At 41.8% G+C, this 21,277-nt stretch overlaps 1 protein-coding gene across 5 annotated transcripts in view; it reads left to right on the top strand.

The window, feature by feature from the left end:
- ATP2B1 (ATPase plasma membrane Ca2+ transporting 1) overlaps window positions 1-20,247 on the top strand; it is a 103,115-nt gene extending 82,868 nt beyond the window's left edge. For 4 of the 5 annotated variants that reach the window (XM_044280503.1, XM_044280502.1, XM_044280505.1 and 1 more), the window contains exons 12-22: window positions 1-238; window positions 357-536; window positions 620-707; window positions 869-975; window positions 11,338-11,529; window positions 12,091-12,304; window positions 12,609-12,820; window positions 14,551-14,658; window positions 14,921-15,103; window positions 15,456-15,542; window positions 18,820-20,247. In XM_044280503.1, the coding sequence (XP_044136438.1) occupies window positions 1-238; window positions 357-536; window positions 620-707; window positions 869-975; window positions 11,338-11,529; window positions 12,091-12,304; window positions 12,609-12,820; window positions 14,551-14,658; window positions 14,921-15,103; window positions 15,456-15,542; window positions 18,820-19,134 (1,924 nt within the window). In that variant the 3' untranslated portion in view covers window positions 19,135-20,247. The remainder of the gene's footprint in view (window positions 239-356; window positions 537-619; window positions 708-868; window positions 976-11,337; window positions 11,530-12,090; window positions 12,305-12,608; window positions 12,821-14,550; window positions 14,659-14,920; window positions 15,104-15,455; window positions 15,543-18,819) is intronic. The other variant, XM_044280506.1, reaches the window with a different exon arrangement.
- Window positions 20,248-21,277: the final 1,030 nt, after the last annotated feature.

Here is a 21,277-nt window from a genome sequence, read left to right as displayed (position 1 = left end):
GTGCTTCAAAATTATGAGTGCAAGTGGTGAAGCCAAAGTCTTCAGACCGAGGGATAGAGATGATATGGCTAAAAGCGTGATCGAGCCAATGGCATCTGAGGGCTTGAGAACAATATGTTTGGCTTATCGAGATTTTCCTGCAGGAGAACCTGAGCCTGACTGGGAAAATGAAAATGATATTTTGAGTGGACTCACCTGTCTTGCTGTGGTAGGGATTGAAGACCCTGTCCGACCAGAGGTACGTGGGGATGCGAAAATGAGCGTTTGTTATAGCTGAATTCAGTTCACTTTGAGTAGTTTAGCTTGTAATAGCCACATATGTGCAGTGCATCTTACAAGGCTTCCACCTCCCCTAGGTACCGGATGCCATAAGAAAATGTCAGCGTGCAGGCATTACCGTACGTATGGTCACAGGGGACAACATAAACACGGCCCGCGCCATTGCCACAAAATGTGGAATTCTTCTCCCTGGAGAGGACTTCCTGTGCGTAGAAGGAAAAGAATTCAACCGGAGAATACGGAATGAAAAAGGAGAAGTAATTAGTGTTCTCCCTCCTCCTGTTCCCTGCCTCTTCCTTGTATTTTATTTCATTTGCTAATACTTTGTTTCATGTAACAGATTGAGCAAGAACGAATAGATAAACTTTGGCCGAAGCTTCGTGTACTGGCTAGATCATCTCCAACTGATAAACATACATTAGTGAAAGGTAAGAGCTAATGTTCTGGCTTCTCCACACAGTGTTTGGTTTCATGTTGTATTCTTACAGATAACTGCTTATATAACTTTTTTTTAAATATTTTATGCTGTGTATTGTTGGTGTTTGTACATGTAGTTTCCTGCAATGATCACCTATATCCTTAACTTCAGGTATAATTGACAGCACTGTCTGTGAGCAAAGGCAAGTGGTAGCAGTAACTGGTGATGGGACCAATGATGGGCCTGCGCTAAAGAAAGCAGATGTTGGATTTGCCATGGTAAGATTGGTATTATTGAAACTTTTTTGGATGCTGCACTTATTTTTCAGCTCTTTTGTGCATTTCAGTGCCTTAAACTGCAAAGGGCTATCTCCCAGAACAGTCTCACTTAATGGCTCCCTATGAGTCATAGTCTGAATTTTTAAATAGTCTTGGGACATGACGAGGGAAAATACACAGACCAAATCTCCATACTTGGCTAAACATCAACATAATTTGGCTGTTTTTCCTTGTCATGTTCCAGAGCTTGTTAAAAAGTCAGACTTTGAGGTAGCTGCTTCCAAAAGGTGGCACTTTCTGAGAGACACCACTTTGCATGTTGTTTTTCCATGGAGCATTGCCACGAAGAGTCCATACACAGCTGGTCTCTTTAAAGGGGTTATCCAATATCAATAACTGTCTCTCCCCCCCCCCCCATATGCCGGGACCCCCATGTTGAATATACTTACCTGGGTTGCCACTGCTGGTCCCTGCAACTGCACAGCTAGATGTATTTCACTCAGAAGCAGGTAGTGTATCCCATCTGTTGTCACTGTACTACTGTGACATCCATTTCCTTACAATTGAATACACACAGGAGGCTCCTGTGATGTTCTGAAACTGTGTAGAAGCAGATCTTTTATCAGGCTTATGATCTCAGCTAGCTCTGACACCCCCCCCCCCGCTTCCTCTCTGTCGTCTGTGTCTCTATTACTAGGCATGGATCTCACCTGACAACAGTCAGTGGACTGCAACTTAGGTGGAAGTGAGATCTCTAGTGGCCATGGCTTTACAGCTTTTTTTCAGGTGGATACAGGCATATTTAGTGATTTAGAAATTTGTTGCAATTCTCTATTAAATTAAATTGATTGTGTGAAAGTACAGTGACTCTATTGAAATCTTTGGCTTTGGACCACTTGTGTGCCATGTTGATACTCTAGGTATTACCTTGATTGTTAGGCTTCCTTCATGCTTTTTTTTTGTAAAGTTTTTTTCTGCATTCTTTTAATAAAATGTTATGTAGTTTTTGTTTTTTATTGTTTTTCAACGTCCATTGAGGTGCCTAATGAGGAAAACCTAGAACAGTCTGCAGTTTAAAAAAACACTTAAAGGATAACTGTCATATTTTCATAAAAAAAATCAATTTTAGCATATGTTACTGCTGCAGCAGCATTATGCAGAAAGCAATCTTTAGTTTCTTCACATACCACTGTTTTTCTTGAGTTTTTCCCTTAGTTACGGCTGTTTTGAATCCTACATTGAGCATCTTCTCAAGGTGGCTCCTCTGCCAGTTCTGAGGCCAAAACTGCTTTTCCTCAGGTCATATACAATCTTGCTGTTGCCAGCAGCTTCCTGCCAGCCAACCAGATTGGATTACTGAGACACGCCTCCTCACTCTGAAGCCTAATGCAGGCATGCAGTGTGAAGGACCGCCCCTCGGTCTTCCTAGCCGGAGACAGATGAGCCCTAGCAATGGTCTTTAAGTGAGCAGTGGAAAGGGACAGAGGACATTAATGAAAGCTGTTATTATAAGGTAATTACAGATCATTGACAGACTAACTCAGGTATACATGCCCAGCTCTAATAAACTAGCAAATAAAAAAAAAATGACAGTTATCCTTTAAAACACACATACAATGCAAAACAAAATTTATTTCTGTGGAATTTCATAATTCAGTTTACTTCAAAGTAACATCTTGTTGGCAGTGTCAGCTGTGCAGCATTTTTTTGCCTGCATCGTCGGATCTGTATCCTATTACCCAAACCCTTCATATTGTAAGGCATTACTTTATCTCTTTTCTCTTCCTGATGTCAGCCTGTGCATCATGGAACAGGTAGATGGCGGTTTATAAACTCACACGTATATTAGGTCTGTGACACCCTCAGTCTATTTTAGATTTGTCAGAAATGTATACCGTATAACAAGGCTGGTTGTAGTACCGCAGCTGCTTTCTTTTTGGTTATAGGGTATCCTTAAGGACATGCTCAGCTCCATGCATTTTATGTAGTGCTTGGTAAAGTCTTGTTATCAGACAAGAGATGTCCTTACAGCTTCAGACTTCTGTTGCACTGTATCAGTTTCAAGGTGATCTTTGTGTTGCAAAGTAACTGTTATGTGGTCATTTGTAACTCACTGTATTGCATTTCTCACAGTCATTGTTCTTTCAGTATGGCATTTGGGTACTTGGATTTAGTTTTTCTGGTTCTAGAGGCGAATGGGTAGAATTTGCATATAGTCAAGTGTCAGATGCACTGGCCTATGGGCACACAGGAGTCTAAGTCACCGTTGATGGCAGTGAGTAGGATTTAGTTCCTGCCATCTTCAGAGCTGTAAGTCCCTGGTATAATGAACTGTTAGGCAGTGCTAAAGTAGTGGCATCTGCACTCTACAGCCTCAAATTTCTTCTCACAAATTAAGAGGTGTTTACTTTGGACATTGCGTTCCCATACACCCTGTTACTTCTTGTATAGGTAATTGAGAGGACCAGCCTAGACTAATACTACCATATTACTGCTGTGTACAACCTCAGTCATGATGCCACACCTGTACAAAGTCTATGGGACCTTATTATGTTGCTCACTGCATATGAAGGCAGAGGCTTTTATAGAAATGAGAATTAGAAAATAATGACATGTTTCATCAGACGCTGTATTTCAACACATTTCTTCCATGCACGTACAGCAGCACATGCTATACCTCTGTAGTACTGCAAGGACTCTGTAGGCCCCTACACTCCATGTTCTAAAGGCCTTTGACCCTACTGTCACTCTGGAGGACCACTGACATTGGCTAATGAACGGATACTAAATCATTCACTTGGCACATACATTGACAACATCCTGCTGGCTAGTGACCAGGACATACTGTACTTTCAATGGGAAGGAAGGGTTGTCTAACGTGGGCATCTTCTGTACTTGGAGAAATGTCTCATTTGTTCTTTACTATCTTGGTTGCTTAGAGGCTCTCAAACACATTTCATTGAGATGAGGAAAAGCTTGAATCACACAGCTGAAAAATTGAAACGCCAAAGTTGGTTGAAGGCAGTTTAGCAGAAGTTGGTGTGTTCTGTATTTCAGCCAAAATAAATAATCAGATTCTGAAAACAAATGTAGGTGGTAAACCTTTAAACCTATAATGTCACCTGCACATTTAGGTGTGAGTAGAGTGCGACCAGTAACCTCCAATCAAGTCAGGGTCCAGGAATCTGCTGGACAGGTTTTTACACTGGAGGTTTAAATAAGGGTCCATTCACACGTCCATGGCGTGTTTTGCGGATCCGCAAAACACGGACACCGGCAATGTGCGTTCCGCATTTTGCGGACTGCACATTGCCAGCACTAATAGAATATGCCTATTCTTGTCTGCAGTTTCGGACAAGAATAGGACATGTTCTATTTTTTTTCGGGAACGGAAATGCAGACGCGGAAGTGCGGCATAGAAATTAATGGGTCCGCAATTCCGTTCTGAAAAATGCGGTACCAAATTGCAGATGTGTGAATGGAGCCTAACTCACTCTGTGCAGGTTATTTTCTCCTTTTCCATAGTGGGCAAAAAGTTCAAAACAGGAAGCTGTCTTACAAGTGTATCTGTATATACAGTATATATACAGTTGCTGGTTTATAAATAGAAGCAGTGACTTGACTGACTGCTGTGGGTACTCTTCCCATTTCTTTTCTGTTCATATTTCTTAAATTACCTCTATCCTTAGTGTATTTCTGGCTATAAGTGTATATAGTGTAAATGATGGTTTATTATGAGTGTTGCTTGCCAGAAGTTAGAATATCTCTTTGAGCAGTGTGTGTATGTCTATGTTGTGTTGATGTGTACAGTATAAGTGCTGGAAGGTGTGTATATCCCACCCAGTTACCTCGGCTGGGTGAGATAAATAAAATCCAGAAAGCTGCAGTGGTTTCAGCAAAGCGTAGTTTGTGGAGACTGTTTTGTTTACATTTTGTTCTGGGCTGGATTTCATTTGGGCTGGTGGATAGGCTTGGTAGTGGGATCTGCCAGTCCACGTATTGTCTTTTACCTAAGGTCATCGCAGGTGAGGCCTGCTGTAATCAAAGAGGGATAAAACCAACCCTCTGTGTGTCAGTCTGGTAGAGAAAACTTGGAAACAGAGGCTCTGTGTGGTCTCATCCAGGAGTGCTGAGGGGCCACGAGGCTTTGTTTGGGGGGCCCAACTACGCCTACGGAAAGAGGGTCACATGATTAGAGTCAGGAGGACTTCTGGACCATCTCCCCCCAAGGGTGCTGGGTGGTCTCAAAACACGCACACTGCAATGTGCGTTCCACATTTTGCAGACCGCACATCGCCAGCGCTAATAGAATATGCCTATTCTTGTCCGCAAAATAGGACATGTTCTCTTTTTTTCGGGAACTGAAATGCGGACCCGGAAGTATATAGAAATGAATGGGTCCCTAATTCTGTTCCGCAAAATGCGGAAAGACATTTTGAACGTGTGAATGTGGCCTAAGACAAATTGTCTATAAATGGAGAAAGTTCAGCACTGCTGCTACTCTCCCTAGGAGTGGCCGTCCTGTAAAGATGACAGCAAGAGCACAGTGTAGATTGCTCAATGAGGTGAAGAAGAATCCTAGAGTGTTGGCTAAAGACTTACAGAAGTCTCTGGCATATGCTAACATCCCTGTTAGTGAATCTACGATATGTAAAACACTAAACAAGAATGGATTTCATGGGAGGATACCACAAAGGAAGCCCCTGGTGTCCAAAAAAAAACCCATTGCTGCACGTTTACAGTTTGCACAAGAGCACCTGGATGGTCCACAGCAGTACTGGCAAAATATTCTGTGGACAGATGAAACCAAAGTTGAATTGTTTGGAAGAAACACACAACACTATGTGTGGAGAAAGAGGCACAGCACACCAACATCAAAACCTCATCCTAACTGTGAAGTATGGTGGTGTGGTGGTGGGGGCATCATGGTTTGGGGCTGCTTTGCTGCATCACAGCCTGGACGGATTGCTATCATGGAAGGAAAAATGAATTCCCAAGTTTATCAAGACATTTTGCAGGAGAACTTAAGGCCATCTGTCCACCAGCTGAAGCTCAACAGAAGATTGGTGTTGCAACCGGACAACGACCCAAAGCAAAGAAGTAAATCAACAACAGAATGGCTTAAACAGAATAAAATACGCCTTCTGGAGTGGCCCAGTCAGTCCTGACCTCAACCCGATTGAGATGCTTTGTCATGACCTCAGGAAAGCGATTCACACCAGACATTCCAAGAATATTGCTGAACTGAAACCGTTCTGTAAAGAATTACTCCTGACCGTTGTGCACGTCTGATCTAGAAACTAAAGGAAACGTTTGGTTGAAGTTATTGCACCTACACTGTTAATGTTTACATGGTGTGTTCAATAAAAACATGGTAACATTTAATTATTTGTGTGTTATTAGGTTAAGCAGGCTGTGATTGTCTATTGTTGTGACTTAGATGATCAGATCACATTTTATGACCAATTTGTGCAGAAATCCATATCATTCCAAAGGGTTCACATACTTTTTCTTGCAACTGTATATCTATCTAATATATATTACACACACAGACTACTCCTGAAAAGTTAGGGATATTTGGCTTATGGGTGAGATTTCAGGATGGACCTAAAATGCACTCTAACCTTTACGGGTGAACTTAATGTGACCGTCTCTAAACTTTTGAACGCACATGTCCAACTGTTTAATGTTTCAGTACTCTTTGCACAACTCTCTGTTCTCTAACAAGGAGCTTAATGCAAAATTCACAAAAGGTGTTTGATCCATTAATCCCCCAATAAATTTCCTGGTTTGATTTAGAATTGGCATTTAAACAGTCCTCTTCATCATGCTGTTTACATTTTGACATTATGAAACCAAGACTACAACTAACAATCGATCAACAGTACCTCGCCATTGCAAGGCCTAAAGCAGGATGTTCTCAGACGGAAGTGGCCACTGAGCTTAGTGTCATAGTGTCATCAGTGTGTTGCAACAGATATACAGAGACTGGAAGAGTCACAGAAAGGCATAGAGATGGATGTCCTTTGGCCACATCCCACACTGATGACTGCTTTGTGAGCAATGCCTTGTGGAACTGGATGATGAATGTCACACAGCTCCAGGCACGTTTAAGGGAGGTTAGAGGCACCCAAGTGTCACGCCAGACCATTAGAAACCACTTGCATCAGCGTGGTCTGCGTGCTGGATGACCTGCAAGTCTACCTGACCACTGGTGTCCTCGTCTTGCATAGGCAAGGGAGCATCTACGAGGGACCAATGGGCCTCAGTGCTGTTTACTTATGACTGTCGATTCACGATGAGCAGAAATGATGGCCGCCAATGATGTTGAAAATGTCAAGAAGAGCGCTATGCATCAGCCGCTGTTGTCACCAGACAAGCCTTTGGTGGTGGTGGTACAGTGTGGGCAGGTGTGCATGGTCAATACAGAACTGCCCTACACTTTGTGAATAGTACAGTGACAAGCCCATACTACTTTAATAACATCATTAATCCTGTCATTGTTGCTCTGCATGAACAACACAGGCCTAATTTAATCTTCATGGACAAGAATGCGCTGCTGGAGACTGGGGTACCTTAAATGGATCGGCCTGCACTTTCTCCAGACCTGAATCCCATTGAAAACCTATGGGACCAGCTGAGTCGCTGTGTAGAGGCTCATAACTCTGTACGCCAGAACCTCAATGACCTGAGGGCTGCCCTTCAAGAAGAGTGGGATGCCATGCCTTAGCAGACAATAAGTTGACTTGTCAACAGCCTGATACGTCGTTGTCAAGCTGTAATAGATGCTCAAGGCCACATGACGACAAGTTATTGAGACTTTGATATTTGTTGTGAGGGGTATGCCCACCACTGTTATGTTGGCTTTTGTTTAGATAACTTGTTTGAGATGAGGAAATCACCATTACATGCTTCTACAAGGTGTGCTCACATAACTGAATACTAAAAATACAGCTAGCCCGTAACTTATGTAATCCCTTTTTGAGAATTTGTTATATCCTTACAAATGTGGTGGAGTTAGTCTATAGAGACAGTGGAGTGCATAGTGCACCCATACACGGTCTATTGAAATGCAGCCAAATCGTGCCGTATCTTTACTGCTCAGATATGTCAATCCCATAAGCAGCTTTCAGCGCTTGTTTTATTGGGGTGAGAAAATTAGACATTTTAACATTTTACTACAATAGAATGTGTTTTAACTTTAAAAATGAAGTTCATCTTAGGCTACTTTCACATTAGCATTTTTTGAGGATCCGTCATGGATCAGCAAAAAACGCTTCCGTTACAATATTACAACCACATGCATCCATCATGAATGGATCCCGTTGTATTATGTAATCTATTGCCAAGACGGATCCGTCATGAACACCATTCAAAGTCTATGGGGGACGGATCCGTTTTCTATTGTGTAAGAGAAAACTGATCCGTCCCCGTTGACTTGCATTGTGTGTCAGGATGGAGCCATCTCGCTCCGCATCCCAGGACGGACAGAAAAATGCTGCAGGCAGCGTTTTGTTGTCTGCCTCCAGAGCGGAATGGTGACTGATCGGAGACAAACTGATGCATTTTGAGCGGATCCTTTTCCATTCAGAATCAATTAGGGCAAAACTGATCCATTTCAGACCGGTTGTGAGAGCCCTGAACAGATCTCAGAAACGGAAAGCTAAAACGCCAGTGTGAAAGTAGACTAAGGCTACAAAATAATTTTTTACTTTTGGTTTTATTACAGATTACTTTTAGACAGCAGTTTAAGTACATATTATCACCATGTAGTTTGCTTCCTACAACGCCTAAAATGTATTTTTACGGGCAGTAGAGCTGTTCAGTTCAGACAGGCTTGTTAAAGGGAAACCCCACCCAATACTAATGTTGCCCATATGTTTCATGACTAACTCCATGTGTCGGTCTCTCACCATTTCCTCATTTTGCAGTTTCTTTCTCTACATATCACATTATTGCATAGCAACAGTGAATCGGGCTTATGTAACATGCTTTTTGTATCTGAGTTTCTGCAGATTTGGGTCAGTTGTACAGACACTAGAACTTCCCGTGTAATGAACTTGCATGGACTGTTCCTTGCAGGTTCTTCAACGGGTTGGACAGAAGGTCCTCTCAGAGCTGGTTGATTAGACAGCTCCCTATCATACAGTTATAGTAAAGATGACAGTGCCGCCTTCCTGGATATATACTTTACTTATGTTAGGTTATTGAACATTATATAGAAGGTGGTTAATTACACTGTCCTTTCCTGCAGGCAGGGATGATACTGGCTCTAGCAGGAGGTCACCTCATACGGAGATGGTAGTGAGAAGTAGCTTTTTAGAAAAGTGATGTGTTTTCAGGGGCTGTGGGACTTTTTCTATTTAAAGGAGTTTGTGTGGTCTCTTGCATGTGTTAAGGGAAAGGTTAGGTTTGTGGTGAGAACACAGGCTCTGAAGACTCTTTGAGGCCGGGCCTGATTTTCCTAGGAGCCCAAACGTTCTAAGCACAGCAGTAGCGGAAGAAAAACCATGTGAAAATTTATAGATGAAATCCAGTTGAATTGTGTTTAATCAGGAGCAGATGGGAGACTGGACAGCAGGGAAGTGTGTGCAATATACCCGAAAGTGCAGAGTATTATAGGCAAGTAGGGGTGCAGGGATGAAAAGGAACTGTCAAGTTTTTCATCATGCTAGACTGCTGACATTACTAGGTAGGGGCTGGGGAGAGCAGTTCAAATGTACAGTTTGCCAGGATCTGCTCCAGCAAGTGCCCAGAGACGTGGTGCTCTGTGCACTGAGCTGTGTCACAGCCTCTGCTCTTAACAGCTCTTCTGGTCTCCTGGTTGGATGATATAGCGGTCACTGTAAAGGGGAGGGGCTGTGAAGCTCAATGCAGAGAGCACTTCAAAATCAAGCCCCACCTCCAGGGAACCTGCAGGAGGGGAGGCTGGTAGAATGAGTGTTCACATTCACACTACTCTTGATGATAAAAGCTCCAGAAAAGGTATGTTTGTACTGCTGGCCTCTAGCGCTATTAACAGTTTAGCATGATGAAAACTGCTGACAGATTCCCTTTAAAGGGAAAATTCCGCTCTATAATATCAGCTGAAATGGGAGATCTAAAGGTTATTTCACATCTGTGTTAAGCAGATCCGGCAGGCTGTACTGGCCAGGAACAGCCTGCCGGATCAGTCGCTGCTGGAATTCCACCTAGCCCCTTAAAATATATATTTTTAATAATATGCAAATTAGTCCACGCTCACTCTACTGCAGGCCATGCATCTCACCACTTTGTCTGACCGGGCCAGGCAGTGAAGACATAATCAAGCCTGGTCCTAAAGTCCTGTGCCTTTGCTTCAGTGTTTGGCGTACTACAGTACAGAATCCATTGGCTGGGCCGCTTCCATACTGTGCCTGTGCCAAACAAATAAGGGGGCAGACACTTCATGGCCAGGTGTCATTACGTCTTCGCTCCATGGCCTGTAGGACAGTGAGAGGGTCCTCTGGGTGTAACAGCCATGCCCTCGTTACATGCAGGATCTAATCTGCATGTTATAAAAAACAGTGCGGCCAGAGTGAGCCGGGGCCAGAGCCATTAGATTCGGCTATCAAGGGGCCATCTCTCATGTCAGCCGGTTATATTGAGAGGGGTTTAGTGACGGATTCCCTTTTTAAGTTTCAAGTATAACACATCTTTAAATGGACATTAATATTTCCATAAACTTTTCAAAAATCAATGTAAGATTTTATAATATAACTTGTGTAATATAACTTGATTTTGTAATAGAAGTGTTTCTCCATTTAGCAGCTCAAACGAGACAGACTTCGCAGAGCATGTTCATTTTAGGAGGGGGGAAAAGAGGCCTTTTTCTGATTTAAAAATATTCTGCTGTACCATTGGTTTATGCATTTCTTGATGCTGAAGCAGCATATTTGCCGCTGTTTGCAATGCTGGGAGCATTTATCATGTCATCCGGGGAGACCATCATATTTGAATACCACCTTATGTCTAAAAACAGGGGTTTATGCTTGTCCACCTGTTACACTGGTAATCCCAGAAATGTGTTGTGCAGAATTATCCCATGTATATCCATGGGGATTGTTATCTCTTCTGCGACCCTCTGAAAGTGCACCATAACCAAGACTTAAGTCGGTTTCCATGTCCTTGGCTAAATGCTGCTATTTATGTGTCTTGGGATTTTCCCACATCACTTAAAGGATGCAGAAAGCGACAGGCGTCGAATCCATTTCTGAGTGCACTTGAGGCAGGCAATTCTCCAGTTGTTCAATAATCCATCATTTAGCACACTTATCAGCGGTGTAGCTTGAGGGAATGCGTGCGTTTTATCCATAACTTTTATATTTTTTTTCTCCCACTTAGGGTATTGCTGGAACAGATGTTGCAAAAGAAGCGTCTGATATAATTCTCACAGATGACAACTTCAGCAGCATTGTAAAAGCCGTGATGTGGGGAAGAAATGTGTATGACAGTATTTCAAAATTCCTCCAGTTCCAGCTTACCGTCAATGTAGTCGCTGTCATTGTAGCCTTCACAGGAGCGTGTATCACACAAGTAAGTCCTGTAACTCAGCTGCTCTCGCCTCGTTTCCTCAGTCCTATTAAATATGCAGCACTTGACAGATGACGGTGCTCTCTGTATAGTGCCGGGGCTTGGGTGACTCCGAGAAAGATGGATCAGGTTACTGTTAGGTAAACGGTCGAGCACTGCTACCTGGTTTTAGGATTTGTTTTTGTCACAATACTGTAACATCCATTTTTTGTTGTAGTGGTGGGACAGGATAGATTAGTTTAAGAACCGTTCCATGAGAGGTTATCCAGGGCATTACTGGTGGAACCATTGTTCCTAATGAGATCTGACAGAACATCAATGTGAACTCTACGTTGGTCTACATCCCAAGCAGCCTTATGTAGCTTTCCAGCTCTGGTATAGTGCTACAAATGGTGAAATGCTGCTCTTAAACTACAGCAAGCTCATCGGGGTGGTGCTGATGTGTACTGGATACTAAACGTTTTTTATTCCCAGGATATTATGCTGTGTATAAAGTGCCACTTCCCATTTCTGTGATTCCGCCATTTGTTTTCATGTATGTATGCATTCTGGTCCATTTAACAGGACTCGCCACTTAAAGCTGTGCAGATGTTGTGGGTTAACCTTATTATGGACACTTTTGCATCACTTGCTCTGGCAACTGAGCCCCCAACCGAATCTCTGTTGTTGAGAAAACCCTATGGAAGGAACAAACCTCTCATATCCCGTACAATGATGAAAAACATCTTAGGTCACGCGGTCTACCAGTTAGTTGTGGTCTTCACTCTTTTATTTGTGGGTAAGTACTTCCCTTGTATCACATTGTCATAGTATAAGCAATCTTTTTTTTTAAAGGGGTTATCTGTCTTTTTGGCCTTAACCCGACTGATCTATCCTTCACTTCAGTGGGGCTGCGCTGCGCTTGGGCCACGTGACCTGTGAGAAGGCTGTGGCACTACTGTGAAGCACCACTTCCTTCTCAAACAGCTGATCAGTGTCTGATACTACTGACCTGTCCCATTGTCTATGGCTACTGTGTGAATAGACTGTGCTTGTTAATAATTGACTCTGCTCAGTAAATATGATCCTCCTTCGTATTGCAGGGGAAAAACTATTTGATATTGACAGTGGGCGAAATGCTCCTCTTCATGCCCCTCCATCCCAACATTACACCATCGTGTTCAACACCTTTGTGATGATGCAGCTATTTAATGAAATCAATGCAAGGAAGATTCACGGTGAAAGGAATGTCTTTGAAGGGATATTTAACAATATCATCTTCTGCAGCATTGTATTAGGTACATTTATCATACAGGTAAGCGCATGGTCCGTCCGTTTTCAAATTATACAACATCTGACATTTCATCTTCGGTTCTTGAAGAATTTAGTGTAGCAGGCTCCATATATGAAGTGATCTTCATTGCTAAAACGTCTTTGATGGACATGTATAGCTGGCACCTAAGACATTGGGGGGGGGGGGTGTATGAAACAAAATTGAGCTCTGAAAAATGAAAGGTGGAATCTGGTTGGGTGCCATGAGCAACTAAGCCAGTTTTTCTTTACACCGGTTTTGATAAATCTCTCCTAATGTTTTCTTTATTCTGGAAGAGAGTAGGGTTGTCACGATACCAAAATTTAGATTCGATACTATAAAGTATTGCGATACTCAATACCACGCAAACAAATTAAAACCCCCAAAAAGCCGCGTGCATTACGCAATTTATGGAACATCTGGCCCATAATCGGACAGTCCAATCCTATTTTTTGGGGGGACAAGGTGACTAAAAATTGGCCAATCACGCTGTTTTTATTTCTGTTACGGCGTTTACCGCATAGGATATATATTTTTTTATAGTTGGATAGTTTGGACTTTTTCTGATGTTGTAATATGTTTATTATTGTTTATATATTTTATATGTCAAATTGGGAAAGGAGGTGATTTATACAAAAAGAAACTTTTTTTTTTTTTTTACTTTTTATTTAATAACCATTTTCCCCCTTAGGGGCTATAACCTGGGATCTTTTAATCCCTTGTCCTATTCACCCTAATAGAGCTCTATTAGGGTGAATAGGACTTCACAATGTCTCTGCTGCCCTGTGCGTAGTGCACACAGCAGGAGGGAGCTTACCATGGCAGCCAGGGCTTCAGTAGTGTCCATGGTAACCGATCGGAGCCCCGCAATTACACTGCTGGGGCTCCGATCAGAACTGCCACTGCACCACCAATGGAGGGGAGGGGGACCCTGTGGCCACTGCCACCAATGACTTTAATACTGGCCGGTTGGGGACGCACTGCGCCACCATTATTTTTAATACTGGGGTTGGGGGGGTTGGATGCACTGCGCCACCAATGAAGATAACTAGCATTTAATACAAATACAGGAGGCGGGTGCTTGCGGCCGAATCACATAGCCGACACCTGATCTCTATGACAAGGGGTTAACTACCGCGGATCACAGCACCCGGTCATAGAGGTCGGGTGCCGGCTATGTGATTCTGCCGCCGGAACCTGACGCCTGTATTCGTATTAAACGTTACTTATCTTCATTGGTGGTGCAGTGGCCACAGCTCCTCCGCCCGTCTTTTCTCATTGGTGGCAGAGGCACAGGGGGAGGGAGAGACCCTCTTCTTCTCCACTGTGCTGTTGAGGAGAACATGGCGTGCGCTGAGAGCCGCGCGTGCCATGTTCTCTGATACTAGACTGTGCAGTAGCACAGCCTAGTATCTATAAAAGGCAAATCCCGGTATCGAATTGATCTGAGTGCAAAAGTATCGATTGGATATCGATAATTCGATAACCGGTGCAACCCTAGAAGAGATTCCTCCCCACCTACCGTACTGAAAAATGAACTGATGCTTTGTGTGTGAATGAAGTGATTGAGTTATCTAACAATTTCTGCTGCTGTTTTTAATTACCATTTTCTGATAGTCATGTCATAGGCACCGTAATGATCTGTAACTACAATGTCTCTGTCATGGTATGGCTTTTCTCCTAGCTATTAATAGTGTATTTAAATGCTGACACTCCTTGGCCTTCTTTTCTAGATCGTTATTGTGCAGTTTGGTGGAAAGCCTTTTAGTTGTACAGAACTGACAGTAGATCAATGGCTGTGGTCAGTTTTCCTGGGTATGGGAACATTGCTCTGGGGCCAGGTAATGTCAACATGCTTGCATGTGCTGCCTTATTTAACTTTGTAATTGATTGATGTCCAGCTATATAGTCTTATCGCCTCTTTCGCAGGTTATGTTTGTGTCCGTAGTGAAATCTTTAGCTTTGTGTCAGTCTCTGTACCTGGAGTTTACTTTAGAGTATTGGCACTGGCTGAAGAAACGTGGTTTCAGATTAGGATTGTTTGGGTATTTCTGGTGTACACATAGTTGTAGCTCCTTTAATCCGATCTTTACCTTTGTTTAGCTGGTAACAACAATACCAACCAGTCGTTTAAAGTTCCTCAAGGAAGCAGGTCATGGAACACATAAGGATGAGATACCAGAAGAGGAGCTTGCGGAGGATGCGGAAGAGATTGACCATGCAGAAAGAGAGCTACGTCGTGGTCAGATCCTATGGTTCAGAGGCCTGAACAGAATCCAAACCCAGGTATGGTTATGAGTGAGGGAAGGGCTCTGTAGGGAAGAATATAATTTCTAAGGGCTCGCAGCTCATTTGCTAGGGCTAACCAGATTGTAATGTGACTGGTATGTGTGTGTGTGCGACCTCTCCCTTGTCTATATTTTCCTCAAATCGCTTGAAAGAAAGAACCTCATTAGTTTCACATGATCTTCCTTTTACCTTACTTCAATTTTGCTTTTATTAGCTACTCTATAAAGTGCCTTTTTTTTCTCTTTTTGCTTTTTTTTGTTTTTTTTATTTGTTGTAGATGGGATGGTCCTTTCTCTTGTTCTCTCTCTCTCTTGCTGAGCAAGCTGTCACAATCTCTGATTCCTTGCAGATGGATGTAGTGAATGCTTTCCAAAGTGGAAGTTCCATTCAGGGGGCTTTAAGGCGGCAACCCTCCATCGCCAGCCAGCATCATGATGTAACAAATATTTCTACCCCTACACATGTAGTGTTTTCCTCCTCTACCGCTTCTACTACTGTGGGGTGTGAGTGTGTGTTCCTAAGTGCATGAAATTAACACATCCTAATTCACACACCTAACGTTTCTCATTTTCTCCTCAGTAAGCTCATTGTTCGGGCTGCTCATAAAGCTTTCCCTTCACAAGGATAATACACCCTGTGTGTTTATTTTTAGAGGGCTAAATAACTGGTTTATTAGCAAATGCAAGCTTAAAAGTATGAGATCCTGCACGTTTTTTTGTTCACTTTCATCAGTTTTTTTTTTATATGGATGTATCTGTATATATTGCAAATTATGTTCTAGTAAATTTTCGAGTATATGCCTAAGTGTACTTCTATACATGGGACTTTAGGAATATCTCAGTATAAGCCATAGATTGGGGGGGGGGGGCGCGCATCTTTACAACAGTTTTTCGTTGTGCCAGTGAATTCACATTTAACACTGAAGCAACTTTGTGAATAGTTGTTACTGGCCTACAATTCTTCTCTAAACGTATGTGTCTCCATGACAACAGACGGCAAACAGGCAGTCACAAGCCCTTGCACTTGTGCTAACCTGCCGACTGTAAGTGAGCATTATGTAGGATACAGATAGAAAGATATGCACAGACTGCACAGGATTAGTGTTGAGCCAACTGGCGATTTGCAAGTTCAGCGTACAGGTTCTAATTGGCCAACAATTCCGTAATGGATTCCTCTACCATGGACCATAACATAATTCTATGACAGCATGCACCATGGAAGCCTATAAGAGGCATTCTGTAGTCTGTAGTGCATGCTGGCCATAGACTTCAGTTATGACGGAATGCAATACCGAATGACCCTTATAGGCTTCCGTGTTGCATGCAGTCATAGAATTCTGTTATGGTCCATGGTAACGGAAACCATTAAGGAATTCTTAGATAACCCGAGCTTGCAAATCGCAAGTTCGCTCAACATTACACAGGATTTGTTTGCAGTCTATTATCCATATTTCCAGCATTTAATATCAAAATTAGGACACCCTCTGCCTACAAGCTGGGCACCTTTTGGTGTGGTTTGCATAGGCCCCACCCCTTTTACCCACCAGTCTGCAGGGTTGTCCTAGCAAAATCAGGGTGTTGGCAAGTATGGTTACCATGGAGACACATCTTCATAGAATATGCAGACTTGCAACTCCTTGCATGTTTAATAAAAACAATTCATTTTGCTTCATGTTCCATTTTGAATGGCTTACAGCAATACAAAATTCTGACCATAGCCTTTAATCTCTGTAAGTTACACAATACACAACTTTCCAGCGGTCCCCTTTCTTTCTTTTTTTTTTTTTTTTTTTTTTTAATTCCTCGCTTTTTTCAATATGTCTGCTTCTGTAAGCAAATACAATAATGTTGAGACTGCATCCGCCCTGACCACAGCAACATGCAGAGAAGGACAGTACAGATTTCGGAGCTGCTACTGTGTGCATGGCTGCCTATTCTTATAGTTTATAACAACCTGCAGCCTCTGGGTGTAAAATGTAGCGTTTCCATTTACTGACCACTAACTACAGAATAAGCTCTTTTTTTATTGACAAGAATTTGATATGGAAGAAGCATCGTAGTCTGGTTCAGATACAGAAGCCTTATTTCCATGGTTGCTACCTGTCAGAATTTGGAGCCATAATCTCCACAATGATTTTTCTGTCCTATGTTTAGCTGTAGGCTCGTGCCTATGCAAAAATTTTGGCTCCTACAAGATTTTTGTCATTTAAAAAAAGCACTCCACAAAAATGTATATTCCCTGACCTGATAGAAAGGTGCATGTTTTATACTGTATTGAAGGTATTTGTCCTACCAGTGACTGTATTTGTGAGTTATAACCTCCCTTCTGATCCTCAGCTGTGTCATGTGACCAACACTCAGACTCCAAATAACAGCATCTTATATGTGGACAGGAAGCCAGTTTTTTCTATATCCCTCCCTATGGCAGCCTCGGTGTAAGGGCTCATGCACACGACCATGCCGTCTTTTGTGGTCCGAAAATTGCGGATCTGCAAAAAATGGGTGCCGCCCGTGTGCCTTCCGCAATTTGCGAAACGTAACAGGAGGCCCATTATAGAAATGCCTATTCTTGTCAGCAAAACGGACAAGAATAGGACATGCCTCATAATTTTTGCGGGGCCACGGAACGGAGCAACTGATGCGGACAGATCAGAGTGCTGTCCGCATCTTTTGTGGACCCATTGAAATAAATGGTTCCGTATACGGAATCAAAATATGGCCCGTATACGGAATGCAAAAAACTTGTGTGCATGAGCTCTAAGTCTCATAGGAATGAATAGGGAAGTAACTGACTTCCTGTCCTGTGTCAGTTGGAGAGCAGAGTGCCGGTCACATGACGCAGCTCAGGATCAGAAAGGAGGTTATAACTCTCAAATCCAGTCACTGGTAAGATTACCTTCACTACAGTTTACATCATGTACCCTTCTAACAGGTCAATGAATAACATTTTTGTGGGAGTGCTTCTTTAACGTTTATCACAATAAAAAAAAAAAGGTATGATGTAAAGAATGCATTGTTTTAAAAAAAGGGCAGATATTTGACCATGAAGGGGTTTTCTGTGTCTCTTCTGCTAACCTAAAAAAAATACAAATTTCCAACTTTTATGTAACTGTTTGGAAATTTGGAGAAGGCAGCCCTGGTATATACTCGAAAATTTACCTTTTTGAGGTATTTTACACTGTAATTTAGTTTGTTTTCTGCATGGTTTTCTGCAGCTTAAAGTCCATTATACCATTCAGCTTACATATGCTTGGCTCCATAGTTGGTATCCTAATTCCTGGCATGAGAATTGGTTTACCTGTTGTGCTAATGATTGACATATTTTTTATTTTTTCTCCTAAATGTATCAGTGAAAAAAAAAATTGAAATAGTTTTGCACATGCTCGAAAATATTTTTGCAGCACCCAAGTTTTCAAATTAAATAGAATGGATTAGTGCTTAGTAACTACTGCCGTCCTAGAGTAAATATTACACATTGTTATCTGCTACAAAGCATCAGTGTCGGCTTGAGTCTATTGACCAAAATGTTTTTTTATTCCTTTATTTTTACAGTATGTTGCAAGTCCGCACTGCATTTTGCACAGTTTGAGTTCATTGTTTAGTATATGTCAGTTCAAATTCACATAAAAACCATTTCCATGCACACACAACTTCTGCTTTGTAATATGTATTTCTCTGTCTTTTTTTCCCCTGTTTTTACCATGTGACCTTCAGATTCGAGTGGTGAATGCATTTCGTAGTTCCCTATATGAAGGACTGGAAAAACCCGAGTCACGAAGCTCAATCCACAATTTCATGACACACCCGGACTTTAGAATAGAAGACTCTGAGCCTCATATTCCGCTCATTGATGACACCGATGCTGAAGATGATGCTCCCACCAAACGTCACTCCTCTACTCCACCACCCTCTCCAAATAAAAATAACAATGCGGTCGATAGTGGAATACATCTTACAATAGAACCGAACAAGTCAGCTACCTCTTCATCCCCAGGCAGTCCACTACATAGTCTGGAGACTTCACTCTGATTGTAAGATGATTGTTAAGATTCTAGCTGATTTGCAAAGAACACTGGGTCCTTTTCACACATTGCGGCAGGCAGGTGAGCGAGCCTGCCTTATGGACTTCAAATGAAGACACACTTGTATGAATGTAGATTTATTTTTTTAAGAAAATGCTTTCTGCCAGACTGAGGGTGCTTTTCTCGGGAAGGAAAGGGATGGGCTTATTGGGATGACCTCTGACTGATAAATCGTAACCCAGCAAAAGTGACCTGCAGAACGTCAGTTACACTAAACAATCATTGGCCTGGACAGTGTGTTAGCAATGCTCTAGTTTATATTGATCCTCGTTATTATTATTAATATTATTTCTGGGGCCCTGGGATGTTCATTTGATTATTTATGTTATAAATGATACAGATCTGTTTACAAGGTTTATAGATATTTTGTTCCTGTTCATAGAAGGGAAGCTTCCTTATATATGATGACAAAGAAAATGTCCTTTAAACACTGCTGTATTTTCAAGAAAAAAGGGGTGTTTCTATTGAAATTGTTCAAAATTCTTGCCTGCAATTTACTTGTTGAATATTGTAGATAAAGTTAATAGCCAAATAGAAAAAAAAAACACTATAACACTAAAGCATCAGACAAAAGTGAGCTGCAGTGTTATACTGAAAATGATGGCCTCTCTCCTTAGTTTAAGAAAACTCGTTATATTCTTAATGGTTTTCAAATTATGTATTTTTTTTTTTTTACGTTGGAAAAAAATGCTAAAGAACTTATTGTTCCAAAGTTAAATGGAATTTGTGAAATGCAGGACATCAATGTGTGACGGATCTTGCTTGAAATCCTTTTTGCTATCTCCGTCAAAATATATAAAAATCAAAATACATCAAAAATTAGTCTTCTTAATTATTTTTTTTTTGTTTGTCTAAACATGTTAGTTTTAGAACTGTCTTGGTGAACTGTGAGTGGAACCGTGTTGATTTTCTAATAAATCTTTAGATGACCTTCATACAGCTTGAGGGGCTGTTGGCATTTTGGAAACAAATACTACTAGGTAGTAGTACAGTCATACATGTTTTCCTTTTTGTTTTTGAAACTTGTTTGTAAACACAATAAACATGCCCTTTTATTAAATACCCGTGCAGCCATGTTTTCTTGCCAGCATTAGGTGGCTGTATATATTTCAAGATGGCATTGCGGTGATGTAGAGTAACAAAATATCTGCAGCCAAATAATGGTGGAGTCGGTGCATAACAGAGGCAAAAAATTGCAGTTCACGTGGTAATTGAGACTTTTCCTCTTCTCTTATTGAAAAAAATAAACCACTTAAAATGTTGAAAATCACTCAGGGAATACTGTATTTCCTTATGGAGAGCGCCTCATTGGCATGAGGAGTCTTATAGGCCAGGCAGTGCTCCTCTGGAATTCTGGGACGATGGTATGCAATAAGCTCTGCCTATAATGCCACCAGATGTAAGGCAGCTATCCTATAAGTCAGTGTTTTACCCTTTTAAGCGTTGAAACATGACAGCACCTCATCTGCACTTCTCCATAAGGAGATAGTGTCACCTGAATCCTCACCTAGGCCTCTCACCCAGTTAAGCCAGTACTCTCTGCTCTACACTTATGAAGAATAATCACCCTGAAACAGCTGTCTGCAGATGAGATGCTGGCTTATTTAATATCAGTCATGTCTCAAGGTCAAACATTGACTTATAGGATAGCTGCCTTACATCTGGTAGCATTAGAGGCAGAGCTTGCTAAGAGCTCATTTCTATTCCTTCTTCTGAAAGTGACTTGTAAATTTAAGGAATTGAGTTATCCTTTTATGTCAATTATGTAGCTGCTTGATGGCTTTTCCGGAGAGTTGTCATTCAGCGTTTATAGATTTCCCTGATGGAGAGCTTTCTTAGGTAGCGATATGATAGAGGAGGATAGGGTAACTGCATAGTAAGTCAGATTTGGGATTCACGAGTCTGGGCCAGTTGGGTGACAACCCCTTTAGGGCAGGTAATGGCTACCAATATCTTCTAGAAATAGATATAAACCATGAAAAACATTAAAGGGATTCTGTCACCAGGATTTACCCTACAGAGAGATTCATATGTGCCCATCGGTCTCCTTGTTTTGTATTAAATGATCCCACTCTTACTGCGCAGTTGGA

The sequence above is a fragment of the Bufo gargarizans genome, chromosome 2 (assembly GCF_014858855.1).
Source record: "Bufo gargarizans isolate SCDJY-AF-19 chromosome 2, ASM1485885v1, whole genome shotgun sequence".
NCBI lineage: Eukaryota > Metazoa > Chordata > Amphibia > Anura > Bufonidae > Bufo > Bufo gargarizans.
This window is presented reverse-complemented; position numbering and strand designations above follow the sequence as displayed.